This window comes from Marmota monax, unplaced genomic scaffold (genome assembly GCF_021218885.2).
Source record: "Marmota monax isolate L192 unplaced genomic scaffold, Marmota_monax_Labrador192_F-V1.1 WCK01_AAM20220418_F8-fsc00130, whole genome shotgun sequence".
NCBI classification, from domain to species: Eukaryota; Metazoa; Chordata; class Mammalia; order Rodentia; family Sciuridae; genus Marmota; species Marmota monax.
The window spans coordinates 5,173,461-5,192,501 of NW_026693244.1; the positions used below are offsets into that span (position 1 = coordinate 5,173,461).

General features: G+C 37.1%; 3 protein-coding genes across 7 annotated transcripts in view; 1 reads left to right on the forward strand and 2 right to left on the reverse strand.

Annotated features, from left to right (window-relative positions):
- Positions 1-1,809: 1,809 nt before the first annotated feature.
- On the reverse strand, positions 1,810-14,619 carry Ak6 (adenylate kinase 6). The gene is made up of 5 exons (XM_046456161.2): positions 14,488-14,619; positions 12,354-12,446; positions 6,594-6,652; positions 6,341-6,486; positions 1,810-2,261 (listed from the first exon to the last, which is right to left on the reverse strand). Exons 1-5 carry the CDS (start codon positions 14,513-14,515, stop codon positions 2,069-2,071), a joined length of 519 nt encoding a protein of 172 aa, XP_046312117.1. The 5' UTR covers positions 14,516-14,619; the 3' UTR covers positions 1,810-2,068.
- On the reverse strand, positions 10,553-14,344 carry Taf9 (TATA-box binding protein associated factor 9). Of its 2 annotated transcripts, XM_058583090.1 has the most exons (4): positions 14,201-14,344; positions 12,354-12,446; positions 12,019-12,137; positions 10,553-11,602 (listed from the first exon to the last, which is right to left on the reverse strand). In XM_058583090.1, exon 4 carries the CDS (start codon positions 11,583-11,585, stop codon positions 10,788-10,790), a length of 798 nt encoding a protein of 265 aa, XP_058439073.1. In that variant the 5' UTR covers positions 11,586-11,602; positions 12,019-12,137; positions 12,354-12,446; positions 14,201-14,344; the 3' UTR covers positions 10,553-10,787. The 2 variants fall into 2 exon arrangements, with proteins under 2 accessions (XP_058439073.1, XP_046312115.1); XM_046456159.2 differs by lacking the exons at positions 12,019-12,137; positions 14,201-14,344 and having other exon boundaries at positions 12,354-12,452.
- Positions 14,620-14,821: 202 nt separating the features above from the next.
- Rad17 (RAD17 checkpoint clamp loader component) overlaps positions 14,822-19,041 on the forward strand; it is a 36,194-nt gene continuing 31,974 nt past the window's right edge. Inside the window, exons 1-3 of one of the 4 annotated variants that reach the window (XM_046456154.2) lie at positions 14,822-14,974; positions 16,157-16,260; positions 18,612-18,863. In XM_046456154.2, the coding sequence (XP_046312110.1) occupies positions 14,959-14,974; positions 16,157-16,260; positions 18,612-18,863 (372 nt within the window). In that variant the 5' untranslated portion in view covers positions 14,822-14,958. Of the gene's footprint in view, positions 14,975-15,073; positions 15,498-16,135; positions 16,261-18,611; positions 18,864-19,041 lie in introns of those variants that run through there. The other 3 variants (XM_046456153.2, XM_046456155.2, XM_046456156.2) reach the window with 3 other exon arrangements.

Genomic DNA, 19,041 nt, shown 5'->3' on the forward strand with positions numbered 1-19,041 from the left:
TATTAACCATAAAAAGAAACACAAAGCTGAACGTGGTGCTACAGGTCTGTAATCCCAGCTACTTGAGGTAGAAGGATCACAAGTTCAAGGCCAGCCTGGGCGATTTAGTGAGACCTTGTCGCAAAACAAGATAAAATGGGCTAGGGATGTAGCTCAGTGGTAGAGTGCCACTAGGTTTTATCTCTAGTACCTGCCCCAATTAAAAGAGAAAAAGAATGAGGTATTAGTACATGCTGCAATGTGGATGAAACTTGAAAATGCTAAATAAACTACACACAAAAGGCCACCTGTTCTCTGATTCCATTTATATGTCTAGAATATGAAAAGACACGGGGACAGAAAGATTAGTAATTGCAAGGGCCTGGGAGAAAGGAAGAATGTGGAGTGACTGCTAATGGGTCACTTTCCTTTTGAGGAGATGATGAAAATGTTCTGGCATTAGTTGTTTTTTTTTTTTTTTTGATTTTTTTAATATTTATTTTTTAGTTTTCGGCAGACATCTTTGTATGTGGTGCTGAGGATCGAACCCGGGCCACATGCATGCCAGGCGAGCGCGTTACCGCTTGAGCCACATCCCCAGCCCTTCTGGCATTAGTTGTGATGGTTGTATAACCTTGTGACTATACTACAAAAGTTAACTCTACACTATTTTAAAGGGTGGTGGTGCTGAGGATTGAGCCTGTCGCCTCCCATATTCTAAGAACATGATTTACCACAGAGCTACACCCCCAGCCAGCCTGTACATTTTTATTTTTTTAGTTCTGGGGATTGAACCCAGAGGTTTTACTACTGAGCTATATCCCCAGTCGTTTTTTTTTTTGTTGTTGTTGTTAAGACATTATCCAAGTTGCTTAGGCCCTTACCAAGTTATTGAGGCTGCCCTTGAACTTGTGATCCTCCTGCCTCAGCCTCCTGAATCGCTGGGATCACAGGCATGCACTACCACACCTGGTGCCAGACTGTACACTTTAAGATGGCAAGGTTTATTGTATGAATTAGCAAAAAAAAATAAAATAAAAACAAAGTAGGTCGATATTTTATAATTTCCAAATATCTTAAATGAAAAAAGTGTGCATTCTATGCTACTGTATTCTTGTTTTCTTTTTATATTTTTGACCCTGGGGATCGAACTCTGGGTCTCTTAATCACTGAGCTACACTCCCAGCCCCCCTACTTTTAATTTTATATATTTTAAGTTGTTGACAATGGACCTTTATTTATATGTTCTGCTGAGAATTGAACCCAGTGCCTCACACGTCAAGCAAGTGCTCTATCACTGAGCCACAACTGCAGCCCTTACTGTATTCTTTTTTAAAGAAGGGCTGGAGATGGGATTGTGGCTCTGTGGTACACCACTTGCCTAGCATGTGTGAGGCACAGGGTTAATCCTCAGCACCTCACATAAATACATAAAATAAAGGTCATCTACAACTACAAAAATATTGCAAAAGGGGGAGGAGAGTCCTGGAGACATGGCTCAGTGGTAGAGCACTTGCCTGGTATGTGTGTAGCCCTGGGTTCAGTCCCTAGCATGGGAAGGGGGAAGTATATTCACATGCTTTATAGGCATAAAAATCTCTGAATTCAGACACACAGGAAAGTTCCTAAAGAGATGTGACCTGGGAGACCTAAGGATGCTTGGGAGGGAAATCTACCTTCTAGTATATTGTTTTGTACCTTCTGAATTTTGTAAAGAGTACAAGTATTACTACTTCCAATCTTTAATTAAAAAAAAAAAAAAGCAATATTCTGATGCTTTATTTTTTAATAAATCATCTGCATTTTCTTCTATAATAAGCATAAAGAATATCAACTCCTTTGGTCATTTATTATTTAGTAATTAAAGCATTAAATGACAATTTTTACTTTTAATATTATGTTCATATTAGACATTGTTTAGCTTTCATGTGGAGAAAGAGAGACCCAGGCACAAACCTTTACATTATGCACCTGCTAGGCCTGCAACATGATTTTAATAATATTATTTAATAATAATTTTAATAATATGTGGACAATTTCTATGAAGTGGGTAGAAAGGTGTCAATAAGAGTGACTGTAAAGTGGCCGGTCAAGTGTTATGATCTTTGACCCACTGCTCAATCCATTTCAGGATCTGATTTATATTATCTTCTAGATCTTCTGGTTTATTGCTGGGCAGTTGATGCACAATTTCTTCTTTGTAGGATGCTATGGCTTCTTCATAAAGAACTTGAAAAATCTCACACTGAATGTTATCTTTTAATTTCTTCTCACCATAACCCCTAAAAGGCAAAGAAAGGTTAAGCAAACTAAAGGAATTAACCATAGTTTTAAGAACATACCAGAAATTGGACACTTTTTTGAATACATAAAAATAAAAATATTTCTCACAGCTGCATGCCTGTAATCCCAGCTCAGGAGGCTGAGGCAAGAGGACTGAGAGTTCAAAGCCAGCCTCAGCAAAAGCTGGGCACTAGTCAACTCAGTGAGACCCTGTCAGTGAGACCCTGTCTCTAAATAAAATACAAAATAGGGTTAGGCATGTGGCTCAGTGGTTGAGCGCCCTTGAGTTCAATCCCTGGGACCCCCCAACACCTCCCCCCAAAAATCTCTACAATCTCTTCACCTAAGGAAAAGGACTAGTACCTGTAAATTTGATACTCTTTTGATATGAGGGCTAAAATAAGTATACTTGATGAGACCAACATTTTGGTTTGCAATTAAACAGATGAGTACCTACTGACCTCAAGCCAGACTCTCAAGTATGAGATATATGACTATAACAATGGTCCTAGATTTCCAAAAGGATTAAGACAAAACAAACAGATGGCATATATAAAATGAAATATTTTATAAATACCATATACTAATTGTATACTTGATCATACAAATGTGTGTGGAATTTACCAATTCAAAAGGTATTGGACTGGGCGTGATGGTACACATTGTAATCCTAGTGACTAGGAGACTGAGGCAGTTCAAGGCCATCCTCAGCAATTTAGTTAGGCCTTAAGTCTCAAAATAAAAAATAAAAAGGGCTGGTGATGTAGTTCAGTGGTAAAGCACCACTGGGCTCAATCCTTGGTACCAACAAACAAAACAAAGATACTGAAAAAATGAACTTATGTAACCTTTAGGTAAATATATAAATTAGCCAATTAAATAGCTAGTTAAAAAATTCAAACCTGAATTAGTTAGCTATTACAACAATCAAAATTAAATAGAGCTCCATAGAGATGTTTTAAAAATTTGGAGGGGCTAGGGTTGTAGCTCAATGTGAGCACTTGCCCTGTATGCGTGAGGCACTGGGATCCATCCTCAGCACCATATAAAAAATTAAATAAATAAAATAAAGATATTTTGTCCATCTATGACTAAAAAATTATTTTGAAAAATTTTGGATATATGCAAATAATATCTGATAAAAGACTTATATTACATGTATAATATATAAACAACTTATAAGCACATGAAAAGATGCTCAACATTTTTAGCTATCAAGTATGTACAAACCAAAAACAATGAACACTGTCATATTGGCAAAAATGACAGATGTGGGTAAGAATATGCAGAAATTGTTGGAACCCTCATATATAACTAGGGTTAATATGAAATGGTTCAGAAACTTTGGAAAATAATCTGGTCATAATTCAAAAGGTTAATTATAGAGTTACCATATTACCTATCAAGTCAATTCTTCTGTATCTAGGAGAAATGGACACATAATATTGACACAAAAAAATGTGCGCAAACCAAGTGTGATGGTGCATCTATGTAATTCTAGCAACTAGGGAGGCCAAGGAAGGCCTTGGCAAGTTCAAAAACACCATGGGCAATTTAGCAAGACCCTGTCTCAAAAAATAAAAATGGCTGGAGATGTAGCTTAGTGGTAAAGTATTTCTGGGTTCAATTCCCAGGACCAGGAAAAAAAAAAAAAGTACATAAATGTTCATAGCAATTATAATAGTCAACTTAAATGTCCATCATCTGATCCACTGAAATATTAAAATATATTAGAATATCATTTGATAATAAAATGAAATACTGATACCTGCTACAGGCCCTTAAAAACATTATGCTAAACCACAAAAACATCATGTATGATTTCATTTATATGAAATGTCTAAAATTGGCAAATCATAGATAGAAACCAGATTATTAGCTTCTTAGGATTGGGGGGCTGGGAGAAAATAATGAATGACTGCTAATGGGTATGGGTTTATTTCTTTTTTTAGTTGTAGATGGACACAATACCTTTATTTTATTTATTTTTATGTGGTGCACAATACTTTTATTCATTTATTTTTATGGTAGGCAAATGTTCAACCACTGAGCTACAACTGCAGCCCTGGGTTTTCTTTTTTTTTGGTACCAGAGATTGAACTCAGGGGCACTTGAGCCACATTCCCAGTCCTATTTTGTCTTTTATTTAGAAACAGGGTCTCACTGAGTTACTTAGTGCCTTGCCCTTGCTGAGGCTGGCTTTGAAGTTGTAATCCTCCTGTTTCAGCCTCCCAAGCTGCTGGGATTACAGGTGTGCACCACGGCACCTGGCTGTGGAATTTCTTTTTGAGGTGACAAAAATTTTCTAAGATTGGTTGTAGTAATAATTGCACAATTTCATAACATTAAAAATGAACCATATACTTTATTTTTTAGGTATTGGGGATTGAACCCAGGGGTGTTTTACCACTGAGCTACATCCCCAACTCTTCCCTGCCCCCCAGGATCTTCAAGGTTATATATTTAATGAGCATAAACATGGTAAATCAATACAGTTTGTATTTATAAATAACAGAACCCACCCTTTTTGTTATTTTGAGGCAGTGTCTCATTAAGTTGGTTAGGGTCGTGCTAAATTGTGACTCTCAAATTTCTGGGATTATAGGTGTGTGCCACCACACCCCATGATTTTTACACTTTAAATAAGTGAATTGTATGGTTTGTGAAATTATATCTCAAAGCTAGATTTTGTTTGCTGGTTTTTTTTTTTGGTGCTTGACTAGATTGATCTCGGGCATTTTAATCACTGGGCTACACCCCAGTTCTTTTTTCTTTTTTGAAAGATAAGAGTCCAGGGTCCTGCTAAATTGTTGAAGCTGGTCTCAAACTTGTAATCCTCTTGCCTTGGTCTCCAGAGTAGCTGGGACTATAAGCAGGTGCTACCATGACTAGAACTATTAGGTTTTTTAAAAAAGGTTGACTATAACAGTTTTTAATGAAAATGTTCAATGGTTTTAATTGAAAGATACACATGTATCATATGATCTCTATTACTTCTCAAAGAATTTTCTTTAAATTGTTGTGTGTGTGTGTGTGTATGCATGCTAGGGATTGAACCACATGCTAAGTACATACTCTACCACTGAGCTATACCCCCAGTCCCAGTACTCATGGTTTTTCACTGCTTTTAGAAAAAAGATGAAAGTTTAAGGTCTAGAACTCAACCAACTTTCCCTATATATTTGCTACTGCAGTTCATTGAGCAAGTATTTTAACAAGTATCACATCCCAAATAATGGTCAGTCAGGGTTGACTGGAGTCAGTGAGAACTATAGATTCTGAACTTGACTTCAGGTAAAATTTTAGAGTTTTTGTTTGAGACCGCCCTGTAACTTCCTCTGGATTCCCATATGCCCACAGCTTGGCTGAAAAGATGGTAGATCCCAGCTATTCAGGAAGCTAAGGCAGGAAGATGGCCAAACTTGAAGCCAGCTCAGGCAACTTAGTGAGACCCTGTCTCAAAACAAAATTTCTGAAAGGTAGCTCAGTGGCAAAGTGCTTGCCTACCATGTGCAAGCAACTGGGTTTGATCCCTAGTATCCACCCTCACACACAAAAATGGAAAAAAGATTTCTCTAAATATTCCTTTTTCTGGTTAAATCTGATGCTCTATTAGTGGAATTAACTCAAATATAAAGATTATGAAAAGTGGAATTAACTCAAATATAAAGATTATGAAATGTTGATTTATGATGTTAGTGTTTCATAAGCTCTCCCATTCCTGATGTGGAGATAATTTGAATGGCTAATTTTCAAGCAAAGAACATCATTGGTTTAGCTCTCTTCCTTGGAAGAATTGTATCAAGGAAAAAAACATGGTTAAATGGGTTTCCCACATATTTTATTCAATCAAATTGTTAGCTAAGATATGTAATTTACTCAGAAAGTACTTACCTGTCTTACAAATGTATCCATCTGTCTTAGATTCCAAATGACAGTACTACATAGATTTGGTGAGACCAAATAAAGTGGCCACATCTTCAAGTAAAAACTTTTTTTCGTGATAATTTCTGCCAATTTCAGGAATTCAAATAAAAGTTTATATTATACTTTAAGAAGTAGATGTTTTCTTTCTTACCTTGTTTCAAGTCTTTTGTACAATACACTGTTATCTGTTCTCAACACAAAAACTATGTGAAACCAGCGTTCAGGGAAGAAATCACAACCATGGTAATCAACAATAGTTCCACCTTCTCTCATTTGGTTTTCTAACTCATCAACTACCTGTAAGATATGTTTAAAAAAAAAAAGAGAGAGATAAACACTTCCTAAGAAAAATGAGAACTTTCCTTTTAAATTAAATAAGTGCATACTTGGAAAGTCATACTTACTCTATCTTCATCTAAAATGGGACAATCATACTCTTCATCATAGCCATTATATAACTGCCCTAAAAGAGATTTATATCAGCTTATTAAAAATTTCTCCCACCACACTGGAGATTGAACTCCAGAGTGCACTACCAGTGAGCTATATCCCCAGTCCATTTTTATTTTTAGACAAGGTCTCAAAAGTTGCCCAGGCTGGCCTTGAATTTGCAATCTTCCTGCCTCAACCTTCCCAGTCACTGGGATTACAGAGGTGCACCACAGTGCCAAGTTTACCATGCAGTAATCTGGAATAAATGCTAAGGTTCCTTCATATTTTAATTCCTTGGCTCTAAAAGGCTTCTGAACTCTTTTAAAATATATGCTATCTAAAATAGACATTTATACCAACATTAACTTTAGGAATTGAAGTTTTTATACTATAATGTGGAAATGCAAAATTTCTTAAACAATTTTAATGTATTTTAATGAAGAAGTATAGTCCAAACTTTTAAACATTCATTTCCAAAACCATTTATCAAATACATGTACTGGTGACTAAAGAGATAATGAAGTATATAGTGAACAAAATAAACAAAACACAGTTCCCTCAAATAGTTCACAATAAAATGGGAGAAAACAGACGAGTCACCTGGAAATCATGCTAAAAGAGGAAAAACTTAAAGCTACTTCAAAACATTTCAGTTGAAAGCCAAATTTATAGTTGTCTATACACAGGATCTTAATACAGTCAAGATCAAAAAGCTCAATTAAATTACTTAAAATTAGAAAATTAAATCAATTTATCAAAGTTCCATGTTTATTTTAAAAATTGTTATATATATTATTTGTAGAAAACAATTGTGGGGCCAGTTTTACGATAATTCTTACCTTAAAAGACCTTTCTAGGTTTTTTTCTAATATAAATTTTTAGTTGTAGACGGACACAATATATTTATTTTTATGTGGCGCTGAGGATCAAACCCAGCGCCTCATATGTGACAGGCAAGTGCTGCACTACTGAGCTGCAACTCCAGCAACTCTAGATTTTATTAAACTATAAAATCATGTTTTAACTATCATCCTAGAACTTATACTCTCAAGTAGAAGGTATTCTTTAATCATATTGGAATACTAGATTCTTTATTTTCCTGCTGCTGCCAATACTTCCTTTGGAAGCATATTTAACCCCATTTGCCTCAATTCAACAAGCTTATAACTGTAATTAGTTTCAGTTAGAAGTCAAATTTATAGTTTGGCTATTATGAACAATTAAGTTTTTTTGTAAGGCATCTACTGGTAGAGAATTACATGTATAAAGACATGGATGTTAAAAATACCCAGAGGATTTGAGAATAGTAGTATATTGCGGGTACATTGAAGTGGAAATAAGAGAGTGGCTACAGGTAAGACTGAAGGTAAATTGTAGTGCTTGTAAGTATTATGTAAATAAAAAGTTTAAATCATGCCATTTTCTACTACCCTTACCCTTTTCTAAGGAAATCAATGAATATATAAAAAAAGAGACACTGAAGAGATTTAATAGAAAATTCTAGGCACAGTACCAATGATGGTGGGGATGGGACAAGGGTACTCATAGATGTCTCAAGAGAAACTATCAGATTTAGAGACTAAGTAGATCTGTGTGGAAGCAGGAATCAGGAGTGGACAACAAGAGTCAAGCACTTCAGAGCATGTGTTTTAAACATACTAACTTGAAGGTGTGTGCCTGGGAACTATCCAGATGGTTATGTCTAATTAGTGTCTAGAAATTGGACTGTTTTCATTATAAATCTGAATTATCAATATAAGGGAGTTGCTAGTCCTAAGTGAATGGGATTACCAGTGGGAGGGAGAGAAGAGGCCAATGGAGGAATTAACTTTAAAAGCTTCTGGTGGTAGCAATAGGTAAAAGTTAGATTCAGAGGGAGTTAGAGCAGGGATTTACCATCTTTTCTGTAAAGGGCAAGAGGCTTTGCAGGACTTCTTTAGCTTGAGTCATACAAATAGAGCAGTAACTTGTCCACTCCTGGGTTAGAGATAAAAGATTATAAGCATTGGGCCTGAGGCTGTAGGTTGTACAACATGCACGTGCACAAATGGATCCAGTGTCACCATATAACTTTGCCTAGACATAACCCTGGGATTAGGATTAGGCTATGTATACTGATTAAACCGATGGCAGGAAAATTAGATGCTTATATGACCAAAATAACTGCATATGAGAAAAGACAACAAGTAGGGAGGAATCAGAATGGGAGAACAAGAAAAACATTCTTAGCCATTTCTGCTGCTCCACAGGCTGAGGCAGGAGACTGCTTGAGCCCAATCTCTCTAGAAAGAACTTGTCCCCTTAAAAAAAAAAAAAAAAGGCAAGGAATGTAGCTCAAGGGTAGAGTACTTGCCTAATACATGCAAGATACTGGGTTCAATCCCTGGTAAACACCCCCGCCCCAAGCATTTTTATATTAACACAGGTAGGATTCCCAGAAGTTTTAAGAAGCTTAATTCCCCAGTTAATTTTTCCTGCCATGGTTCCAAGTGGAGTAAGGATTCAAACAATAGAGCAATTCAACATTATTATGAGGGTGATAAGTTCTCACAATGTTTTTTTAAGCCTTGTTTCTTGACAGCAGGGTCTCTCCATCTATATACAACAGATATTTTGAGCCTGGTAACTCTGCTATGATGTGGGAGACAGGGATATCAAGTGAACAGTAGGGTTTAGCAGAATACCTGGCCTCTACGCACTGAAGTTAAGTAGCAAACCCTCACCTTCCTTCCCCAAGTTGTGATAACCAATACCCTACAGTATCTTTAAAAATCCTAAAGGGAAAAACCACACCTCCCCTTAAGAATCAAAGCTTTATAGATGATTGCCTAGTTTTTCTTAACATATACCACCACTTTAAAAAGGTGGGGCGGGAGGCTGTAGGAATAGCTCAGTGGTAGAATGCTTTTCTAGAATACACAAAGGCCCTGGTTTGATTCTTGATGACATAAATGAAAAAATAATAAAAAACTAAAGTATGAAAGTGAGGGCAAGCTGGGCACACATGTAATCCCAGCTACTCCAGACTAAGGAAAAAGGATAGCAAGTCTGAGGCCAGCCTAAGCTATTTAGCAAAACCCAGTTTTAAAATAAAACAGGACTGGGTTTGTAGTTCAGTGGTAGAGCTGCCCTTGGGTTCAACCCCTAGTACCACCAAAAATAAACTCTTTAAGTTTTAAAAACTATAACCTAGATACGAGACCTGAATGAAAAATGTGTATGTCATTGGCTTACAGTACAAAGAATATGACAAAGATTCTCAAAACTGAGTTGAGAAAAGGGGTAAGAAAAAAATTGAACTTCTTTAAAAATGGGGGGAGAAAATGGAAGATGCCAAGGGTCCTTAAGAAAAGGAAGGGGCTGGGGTTTTGGCTCAGTAGAGTGCTCGCGAACCACGTGCAAGGCCCTGGGTTCAATCCTCAGCACCACATAAGAATATAGCTAAAAGGGTAAAGGATGGGGGGAGCCTGGAAATTGGGCAACTGAGGAACATAATAAATTCAAGCAAATAAGGACTGTGAGATTTGAAGCCAGCCTCAGCAACTTAGCAAGACTGTAGGCAACCTAATGAGACCCTGTCTCTAAATAAAAAACAAGAAGGGGGCCTAGGGATGTGGTTCAGAGGTTAAGCACCCTTGGGTTCAATCTCCAGTACAAATGAAAGAAAAAGAAAAAAAAAAAAAGAAAAAAATCAGTCACTGTGAATAAAAATCCTGCCCAAGAGGTCTCTCCAAAGGAATCACAGGAATACTTCAGCAATCTGAGATAACACATAAGGATGACTTACACAACAGAGATTATAATTTAAACATCTGAAGACACTGCAGGTGACACTTTAGTTGTAGTAATGAACAGACTAACTGGAAGCTGTTACAACCCTTATTCCTTATGCCAATGAGGGAGAAAATGCTTGCAAAAACACAATTGCCAATTGCCAAACAAATCAATTAACAACTTTATTTTTTACACATAAAGGCTGATGAAAAACCATTACTGGTCCTATTAAAGAAAATTCAACATTGCAATTAAGAATAAAAACTATTATTTACTCATTAAATACTACTTAAGTTTTCTAACACACAGCTTGAAAACATCCAGCATGCTTCTTTAATTTCAGTACAATGGATTTAAGACCAAGTTTACAGGTTACATGCATCAAAGCCAGATTACAAATTATCATAGTCATCATCATCATCATCGTCATCATCATCATCATCGTCACGTTTTCTTTTCAATGCATTTGATGATTCATTGGCAGTATTTTGTGAGGATACCATATTAGTAGTAATAAGAATGTTTTTGGACCCAATTAATGATGGATTAATCAGAACATTCTGAACTGCTGATGTTGCAGGAATTGAGGCTTTTACAGCAGGGGACTGTGAAGTAGGCATCTGTACTGTAAACCTTTGCCCTGTTAGAGACATTGGAGTCCCTACCTTAGTTGCAACAGACATGGTTTGTGGGGTTGGTGTGCCTAGTGTGGGAGTACTTGGTCTGCTAGTAACTGAACCAACACTTAACCGTGGTACTGTTATTCTTCCTGCAGAAGTAGATGCTTTCTTTTGTAAAGACTTGAGCCTATAGTTTGGAGCTGTTAGGCAATATCTATCAGGAGGCAATCTAGGACCCGAATATGGCTTGATCAATGGCAAAGGGGTTTGATTTCTTTGCCTTGCAATATCTAATAAAAAATCTCTCGGGGGAGGAGAGGTAAAAGACTGGTCAGCTCGACACTGGATTGCCAATCGCACATCATCTGCATCGACAGTAGCTTTCTTAGCATGGCTGGAATAAATTTTAGCATCATCGAGAATTGTGGTCACATATCGGAAGGCAAATTCCAACATCTGATTTATAACTCTTGGCTCATATTCTGTAATCCCCATATCCTTCAGGATTTGTGCCATCATCTGTGCATCTTTCGGCATGCTCTTGGGAGAAGCCATCTTGCCAGACTCCATGATATCCGGTGATCAAACTTTAGATCATTTGAAAAAAATATGCGCATTAGATCAAACCAAAATACTTTAGCAGCAACTGTTAGGAACTTAAAATTCTCTGAAAATGTTAAAAATTTAAAACTACACTCAAAATTTAAAACATGTTACATCATTTTAATGAAGCATACTTAAAGTTTGCTTTACTTAAATGTACTGAGATCCTACTCTGTATAAACTGCAGAATACAAAAAGATGAAGACACAAATATGTGAGTGATAAAAGATTAGGGGAAAACAGGGTAAATTAAGTAAAAACATGCACCCTTGTGGGAATATACATAGTCACACAGGCATGCAACTAAATACCACAGGACAGTCACACTTTACTAGTGAATTCAAAATAATCTGTTCTTCCAGTGAGAGCAATATACTCACTATCATATACATATGCTTACCACAATCCAAACCTTTGTCTGCTCAACTCGAAACATTCTTCCTCATATTCAGATTTCATTTAAATCTAATCTTATATTCAGATTTCATCTAAGTCCAATTATTACTGTTTACAGGATTGCTAGAAATTTTGTGGGAGGGAAGGGAAATAGTCAAACAGGGCATAGCTTTGAACACTTAATGTTTTTTATTTATGTGCGTTCCCAACACGGCATAGATTTCTTAACAATAGTTTCCTTCTATTTTTTGTACACTCACAACACCTAGTGGTACTAGCACTTCACTATTAAAAAAAAAAAAAAAAAAAAAAAAAAACTAACACCAAAATGTCCCTTACCTTCTTGAGCTAAATCACCCACATTAATGTATTTCAGTCCTGATCTTGATGCAAGTTCTTTGCCTAGTGTAGTTTTTCCAACCCCTGGAGTACCTGTAAGACAAGCCACAGAAAAATACTGTTCATGAGATACTAGACTTCAGCTGCCTTCTGCCCTAAAAGTTCTTAATAACTGATATTAAAATTTCCCTAATTAGCAATCCTATGTGAAGATACACCATGACCTAATTATAATTTCTCAGAGATGACCATATGTGAGAATCTCACTTGATGTATTTGGCATAGGTTTGAGCGACTCTTATACCAAAATTCTGCCTGCCACCAACATGGAGCTGCCCAGAATGAAACCAGTCATCTCCAATATATTACCATTGTTATTTGCTTTAATAATAAAAATAGGAGTAAGAAATCATTCATGAAAAAATTTTAAGTGGTATGAAGGACGTCTCATTACCACTGAGGACTCTTTATTCTTCCCTAGAAAGAACCACTGTAAACCAATTTCTTACATTATCGTTGCAAAAGTCGTATACAGATATGTATTATACATCGCTCTTTACCTTCCCCTTCTATATTGAATACAATTATATTCTAAGATAAGTGCATAATTTTCAGCTGCTCAGGTTTAATGCCACTGAAATGATTAAATCTGAGCATTGTAATTAAAGGGATAAAATCAAGTCTCCATATGCTTAAAGACAACATGATTGAACTCTGGCTCAATGTATTTTCAATAAAATGCAAGCACAAAATTTTTAAAAATATGGCTTAAAAAGCCAGGACACTATGTCTGACCCATGCAAACTAGACGTTGTAAAATCTTCCCCTTAAGGAACTTTTTTTTTTTTTTTGGTACTAGGGATTGAACCCAGAGCCTTTAATCACTGAGCCACATACTCGGGCCCTTTTGTTTTACTTGGAGACAAAGTCTCACTAAATTGCTGAGGCTGGCTTTGAACTGGGGAATCTTCCTGCCTCAGCTTCCCAAATCGCTGGGAATTACAGGGTTTGCGCCACCACATCCGGCACCTTTAAGGAATCTTAAAGGCTAAATATTCACTGATTGAGTGGTTAATCTGCGGCACTCAGAAACTGGCAAGACTCGCGTGCCGCCAACAAGTTTACGAATTGTTAAATGATAAAACTTTATGATGGGGTTGTAGCTCAGTGGTAAAGCGCTTGCCTAGCATTTCTGAGGCACTGGGTTCAGTCTCAGCACCACATATAACAAAATAAAGGTCCATCCACAACTAAAATATATATATTAAAAAACTTTTACTGCTTTATTTTCACAAAGATACTTCAACTTTTGTGTATGTTGCGATAACATATACAACCATTAGATCTTTGAGTATGGTCCTATTAACTGTTAGGACTTAATGAGTATTCTTAGAGTTAAATAATAAGCGAAGATATTGTTTAAAATCACTACGCTGCATTTCAGTTCCCTTTACTGATAATATGCACCCTGAGAATACCGAAAAGAACCCCACACGCACACCTACACGAAAAACGACCAGAGACGTTCAGGAGACACCATTTTTAACATTAAAAAAAAAAAAAACCTCCGATACTAACTCAACAAAACATATACAGTAAATTAGTCACACCACTCCACAAACATCTGAATTCATTTACCAAAATCGAATCTGAGGAGTGTTTGTTTCTCAGATACAAAGGAGAAAAGAGTCGACCCAGGAAGGCCTACGGAACAAGCCACCCACCATTAGTACATCTACGAAGGCCAGATACTCTTACATCACCTCAATAAAAACCCAGACCCAACCTTGCCAAAGAATCGACAACCCATTTCACAGAAAACAAACAAACAAACAAAAGCCACCAACCAAAAGCCAAAAAACAGATTCGAAAAGACGAAGCAGCCCGCAAGACGGGAGAGCCGAATCAGTCTACCTCTCCACCTCACCGAGGAGCGACTGGCCAACGGAATTAACGTTCCGCGTCCCCTCCCCCCTCCCGCAACGGTCGCGAGGACCCGGTCCTCAGGCCCCAACGACCGCCACGCCACGCCACGAGGCCCTCAACTTGCCCGGTCTGGAACACTTGCAGTCCAGAGCAAAGGCCAACCTTGCCTGTCCCTCCGCCCAGCCCCTTCCCGGCTGCGCGCGCTAACCGGTGAGCAGAATGTTCGGTAACAACATAGTCCTCCACAGCGACCACACAAGCGCCTAGGCTCACGCGCTCAGCGCAGTAGGGAGAGGAGCGGGAAGCGGGAGGCAGCTGCAAGCGCCTGGAGCCTTGGGGTCCTCGAGGCCCCGCGCAGCGTTGTCGACTCACCTCCTCAACCCAGCCACTGACCATTATTTACGTGGCCTTTTATGACACGTTTCCATTGCATGATCGCATTCAGAGGCACAACTCCGGTCTGCATTTCGGGTCAGGCATTATGTTGGGTGCCTAAGTCACTTTCTCCCCTGGTGGCCCCTCCCTTCGAGCTGCGTCGCAGAAGCGTCGGGCAGTCTGGAAGGTCCCCAGGAGGCGGGACCTCCAAAAGGCTGGGTGCTGAGCCGGGAAACGAACTGGAGGCTACCCTTCCACCTGGAGAAGAGTCTGGGCTCCTCGGTTCCTTTCCGCCCAGGAGGGGATGCAGCTCCTAGAAAGTAAGACAGCCGCGGCTGCGGCTGTATTTCTTATATGTCCTAGAGACTCGAGGCCATCTCTGCCTTCACGCCTGCTCGGCCTCTCGTCGCTCCTCCTCCTGAACCGCCCATCCCATTTGGGGATTAGAAGGATGGGGGGGCCGAGCTCTGACCTAGAGCGGAACTTGCGAGTCCGGCTCGTCGCTGGTTGCTGAGTTTTCTGGGAGTGAATGTCCGATCGTTTTGCCCTCTATGTAGTATGTGAGATGGTGGTAGGTTTGCTAGAAGTAGTCTTGAAGGTCTCTTCTACCTGTGAAGTCTGTTTCAAAAACCTGACATCGTCAGGGACAGTTACCTGCTTTTTAAAGGAGGTGATTGTCATCTTTTTTTCAAAGAGGAGACTCCTGACCTTAAAAAGTCCGCGTCTTCTATTTCGACCTGCCAACTGTTTACAAATAATTTTTTTTCATCAACATAATTTTTTGAAACTTTACAATCTAATCGGGAACTGTTTAGGTGTGCGAGGTGAACAATTTGTTTTCTGGTATGTGGAAGTGTTTTACTTTATAGTTTGTGTGTGCCTCCAAACCACAAAATAGTTAAGCACATCTTCGAATGTACGGGTTTGTAGGCTTAAAAGTTTCCTAGCTAATTTACTCAATTCACTAGTTCATAGAAGCATTAAGGAATTAGGAAAGCTGAAAAACACCACGAAATTCTATAATTACATGTTCAAATAATGAAGACAGTAGTAGAAATAATTTGCAGTAGGATTTAAATTAGTTGTCCAAACTGAGTGATAGCCTGAAATCATTGTATTTTCCTTTTTTGAAATTTGGAAATGAACTGATTTGAAGTGGAAAAAACTTCAATTTTCAGCATAAAATTGCTCAAATAGGATTGTCTTATTTTTCTTTATGACAAAAGTAGGTGCACAAATATGTGGTTTTCTGTTTAATATGTCACTGAGTTCACATGAAAAATTTTATAACAGCACAAATAGTTATTTGATACAGTCACAGTCATTAAATTTGAAACTTATTTTAGCATTTTGATCTTATACATTTACTACATTATCTCTCACTAGTTGTTGGTCTTAAAGGTTATTATGTTGATTATATCAGTATAAAATGACTACTATAAGTCTGTATTTACAGTTCTTTTTTTCTTTTTTGATTTGAGGTGTTTTTCTCCCCTGCCCAGGTGAATTATACTTTCATGCACTACAGGTTGTATACTACGGATGGAAACTATTAAAGTTTATAATGTCAAAAACTTTTCTTAGACCAAAGGTATCTTCCACAAAGGTATGAAACACTAAAATAGCCATATAAAAATTGCCTAAAAAGAATTACAAATTTTTTATATGTTCTTAATGATTTAACATTGCTATAAAGTAATGGTGCCCAGTGTTTGTTGTAGTTAGTGATCTAAATAGTCTAGTCATAAGTTATGAAACTGTACACTACAACCACAAACTTAATTTTGAAAAAGTTTTTAGAATCCCAGTCACAAGAAAAAGGCTGAAAACTTTTTAAGGAAAGAGCATAAGTGGAAAGATAAATGAGTGGTATTAGTGGTATTAACCACAGGTTCTGCCTCATGTGGTTCTGTATGTCAGTTCTCAGCAAAATTGTTTGGGTGTGAATGGGGGTCAGACAATATCATGTTCAATCAAGGTAGCAATTTCCCTATTGGTGGCTCTAATTTTTTTCTGATCTTAAATAAATGAGGCTGTGTCCCCCCTCCTCCACTCCAGTTGATGGGAGTCCACCTTGTGTAAAAAATAAAACTTTAAAATATAAAGAATAAATCAGAATTGCTATAAAAGGTTTTAATTATAACAAAGAATTGTTTTCATATACTTTTAAATATAGTGGAAAGGCAAAAATGATACTATCAGAGATAGTCTTTTGACTAGGAGGAAATATGTTGGGTTACTGTGATTTAAATTTTTTTCCAGTGGTTTTTCTTCCTTACCCACTGCTGTTAATATTCCTAACCCTCTGTCTTCAAAGAAGAGTGAAGTGTAGGGGATGTAGCTCAGTGGTAGAGGGGTTGCCTAGCATGTGTGAGTCCCTGGGTCTATTCCCAGCACCATCAAAAAAAAAAAAAAAAAAAAAGACCAAAGAGTGACCTAGCATTCATAAAACACTCATAAGCACCAAATTGCTTCTCCTGAGCCTACTTTTACTCTAGCTTCTGGTTCTTTTTCTTCTAGAGAGTAGCATTATGTAGTAGACAGCTCAAATTGTAGCTATATCAGTAAAACCTTTTTAATGCTCCAGAATACTTTTAGGTTAAAACTTTTTATTTTTTTTTAATATATTTTAGTTGTTGATGGACCTTTATTTTATTTATTAATTTATATGTGGTGCTGAGAATCTAACCCAGTGCCTCACACATGCTAGGCAAGCGCTCTACCACTGAGCCACAACCTCAGCCCTAGGTTAAAATTTTTTAATTCGGCATCTTTATATGCAGTTAACAAGGATTTTAAGGTCAGTCTGGTAACACATACCTGTAATCCCAATGAGGCTGAGGCAAGAGAATCACAAGTTCTAGGCCAGCCTCAGCAATGTGGCAAGGACCTAAGCAATGTAGCAAGGCCGTGTCTCAAATTTAAAAATAAAAGGCTTGGGATGTGACTCAATGTTTAAGCACCCCTGGATTCAATCCTTGGTATTAAAAAAAAAAAAAAGATTTTAAAGAAAAGGAAATTATGGAGAGAAATCAGAGAGGTCAGCAGTTTTTATAGACAAGAAGAACATGAAATAGAATTTACTGATTTTCCTGCTCTATTATTCTAGTACTCTTTTTTTTAAATTTTTTTTAGTTGTCAATAGACATTTGTTTTATTTATTCATATGTAGTGCTGAGACTCGAATCCAGTGCCTGACACATGCTAGGCAAGCACTCTGCCACTGAGCCACAACCCCAGCCCCCCAGTATTCTTTTCTTCATGGGTATTTCTATTACAAATCTCATCTTCCTTGGAAAGCCTGTCTCACTTTAAAAAATTTTAGTGGCTTCATGCACTGAATAAAAATAGTGCTGTTATAATTGTAAATGTTAGTATTAGAATCTTCACCTTTGTCTTTTTTTTTTTAATTTTAATATTTAGTTGTAGCTGGACACATACCTTGATTTTATTTATTTATTTTTGAGGCGCTGAGGATCAAACCCAGGGCCTTGCATGTTCTAGGTGAGCGCTCTACCACTGAGCCACACCCCAGCCCTATTTTTGCAGTCTTAAGGTTGATATGTATTATTTGGATTATGAAATGGTTCTTAGTTTTTTAATATATTAACCTGTCAGGCAGAAGTGTTATTCTTCTTACTGCTATGTCTAGTTAAAATAATATTAATTATTTTGTTCTGCTTTTTTAATAGGTCATTTTAGTATTTATGTTTCAGTCATCCAAGAGTTAAGAAAAATCATTCTTTATCCTGGAAAGATTAAAATTTATGTATGATATTTTATTTCTATTAATTGTCTATTAATGTAACAGCAAGTTTTATATAAAAATAATTTGTGAGATTTTTATTTTTTAATTTATGAATATTTTCTTTTTAGAGTAGTTCAATTATATAGGGAAAAGATTGAAAAATGTAATAATGGTTAACATAAGGTTTTTTGTTTTTTTTTTTTTTTCAGGTAATAGACTGGGTAGACCCAGCATTTGATGATTTTTCAGAGAATACAGTTGTCTCTACTGCAACACCTTTAGGTGTGAATAACTCAAGTCATAGAAGAAAATATGTGCCTCCTGCATTAGAAAGTAGCAGATTTCCAGCTAGAAAAAGAGGAAAGCTATCTTCCTCAGAACAGATTTTTGGTCTAGAAAACTCAAAAGAATATCTTTCTGAAAATGAACCATGGGTGGATAAATATAAGCCAGAAACTCAGGTACTAAATAGCATACAAAGATGTCTACATAATTTAATTTCAGGATGGATGGGAAGGAGAGGAATGTCCATTTTCAAATTTTTAGTTATAAGAAACTAAGTGAAGTAAGGAGAAAAAAACAAATTTCTAGATTATTTTTAATGTTCTAAGGCATTTTATCAGCAGTAATACTCTGTCT

Coding starts and splice junctions, on each gene's coding strand:
- Ak6 (XM_046456161.2), bottom strand. CDS start 14,515: ATGTTGTTACCGAACATTCTGCTCACCG. Junction 12,447..14,487: donor ACCGAACATTCTGCTCACCG/GTTAGCGCGCGC, acceptor CTTGTCTTACAG/GTACTCCAGGGGTTGGAAAA. Junction 6,487..6,593: donor CCATTTTAGATGAAGATAGA/GTAAGTATGACT, acceptor CATATCTTACAG/GTAGTTGATGAGTTAGAAAA.
- Taf9 (XM_058583090.1), bottom strand. CDS start 11,585: ATGGAGTCTGGCAAGATGGCTTCTCCCAAGAGCATGCCGAAAGATGCA.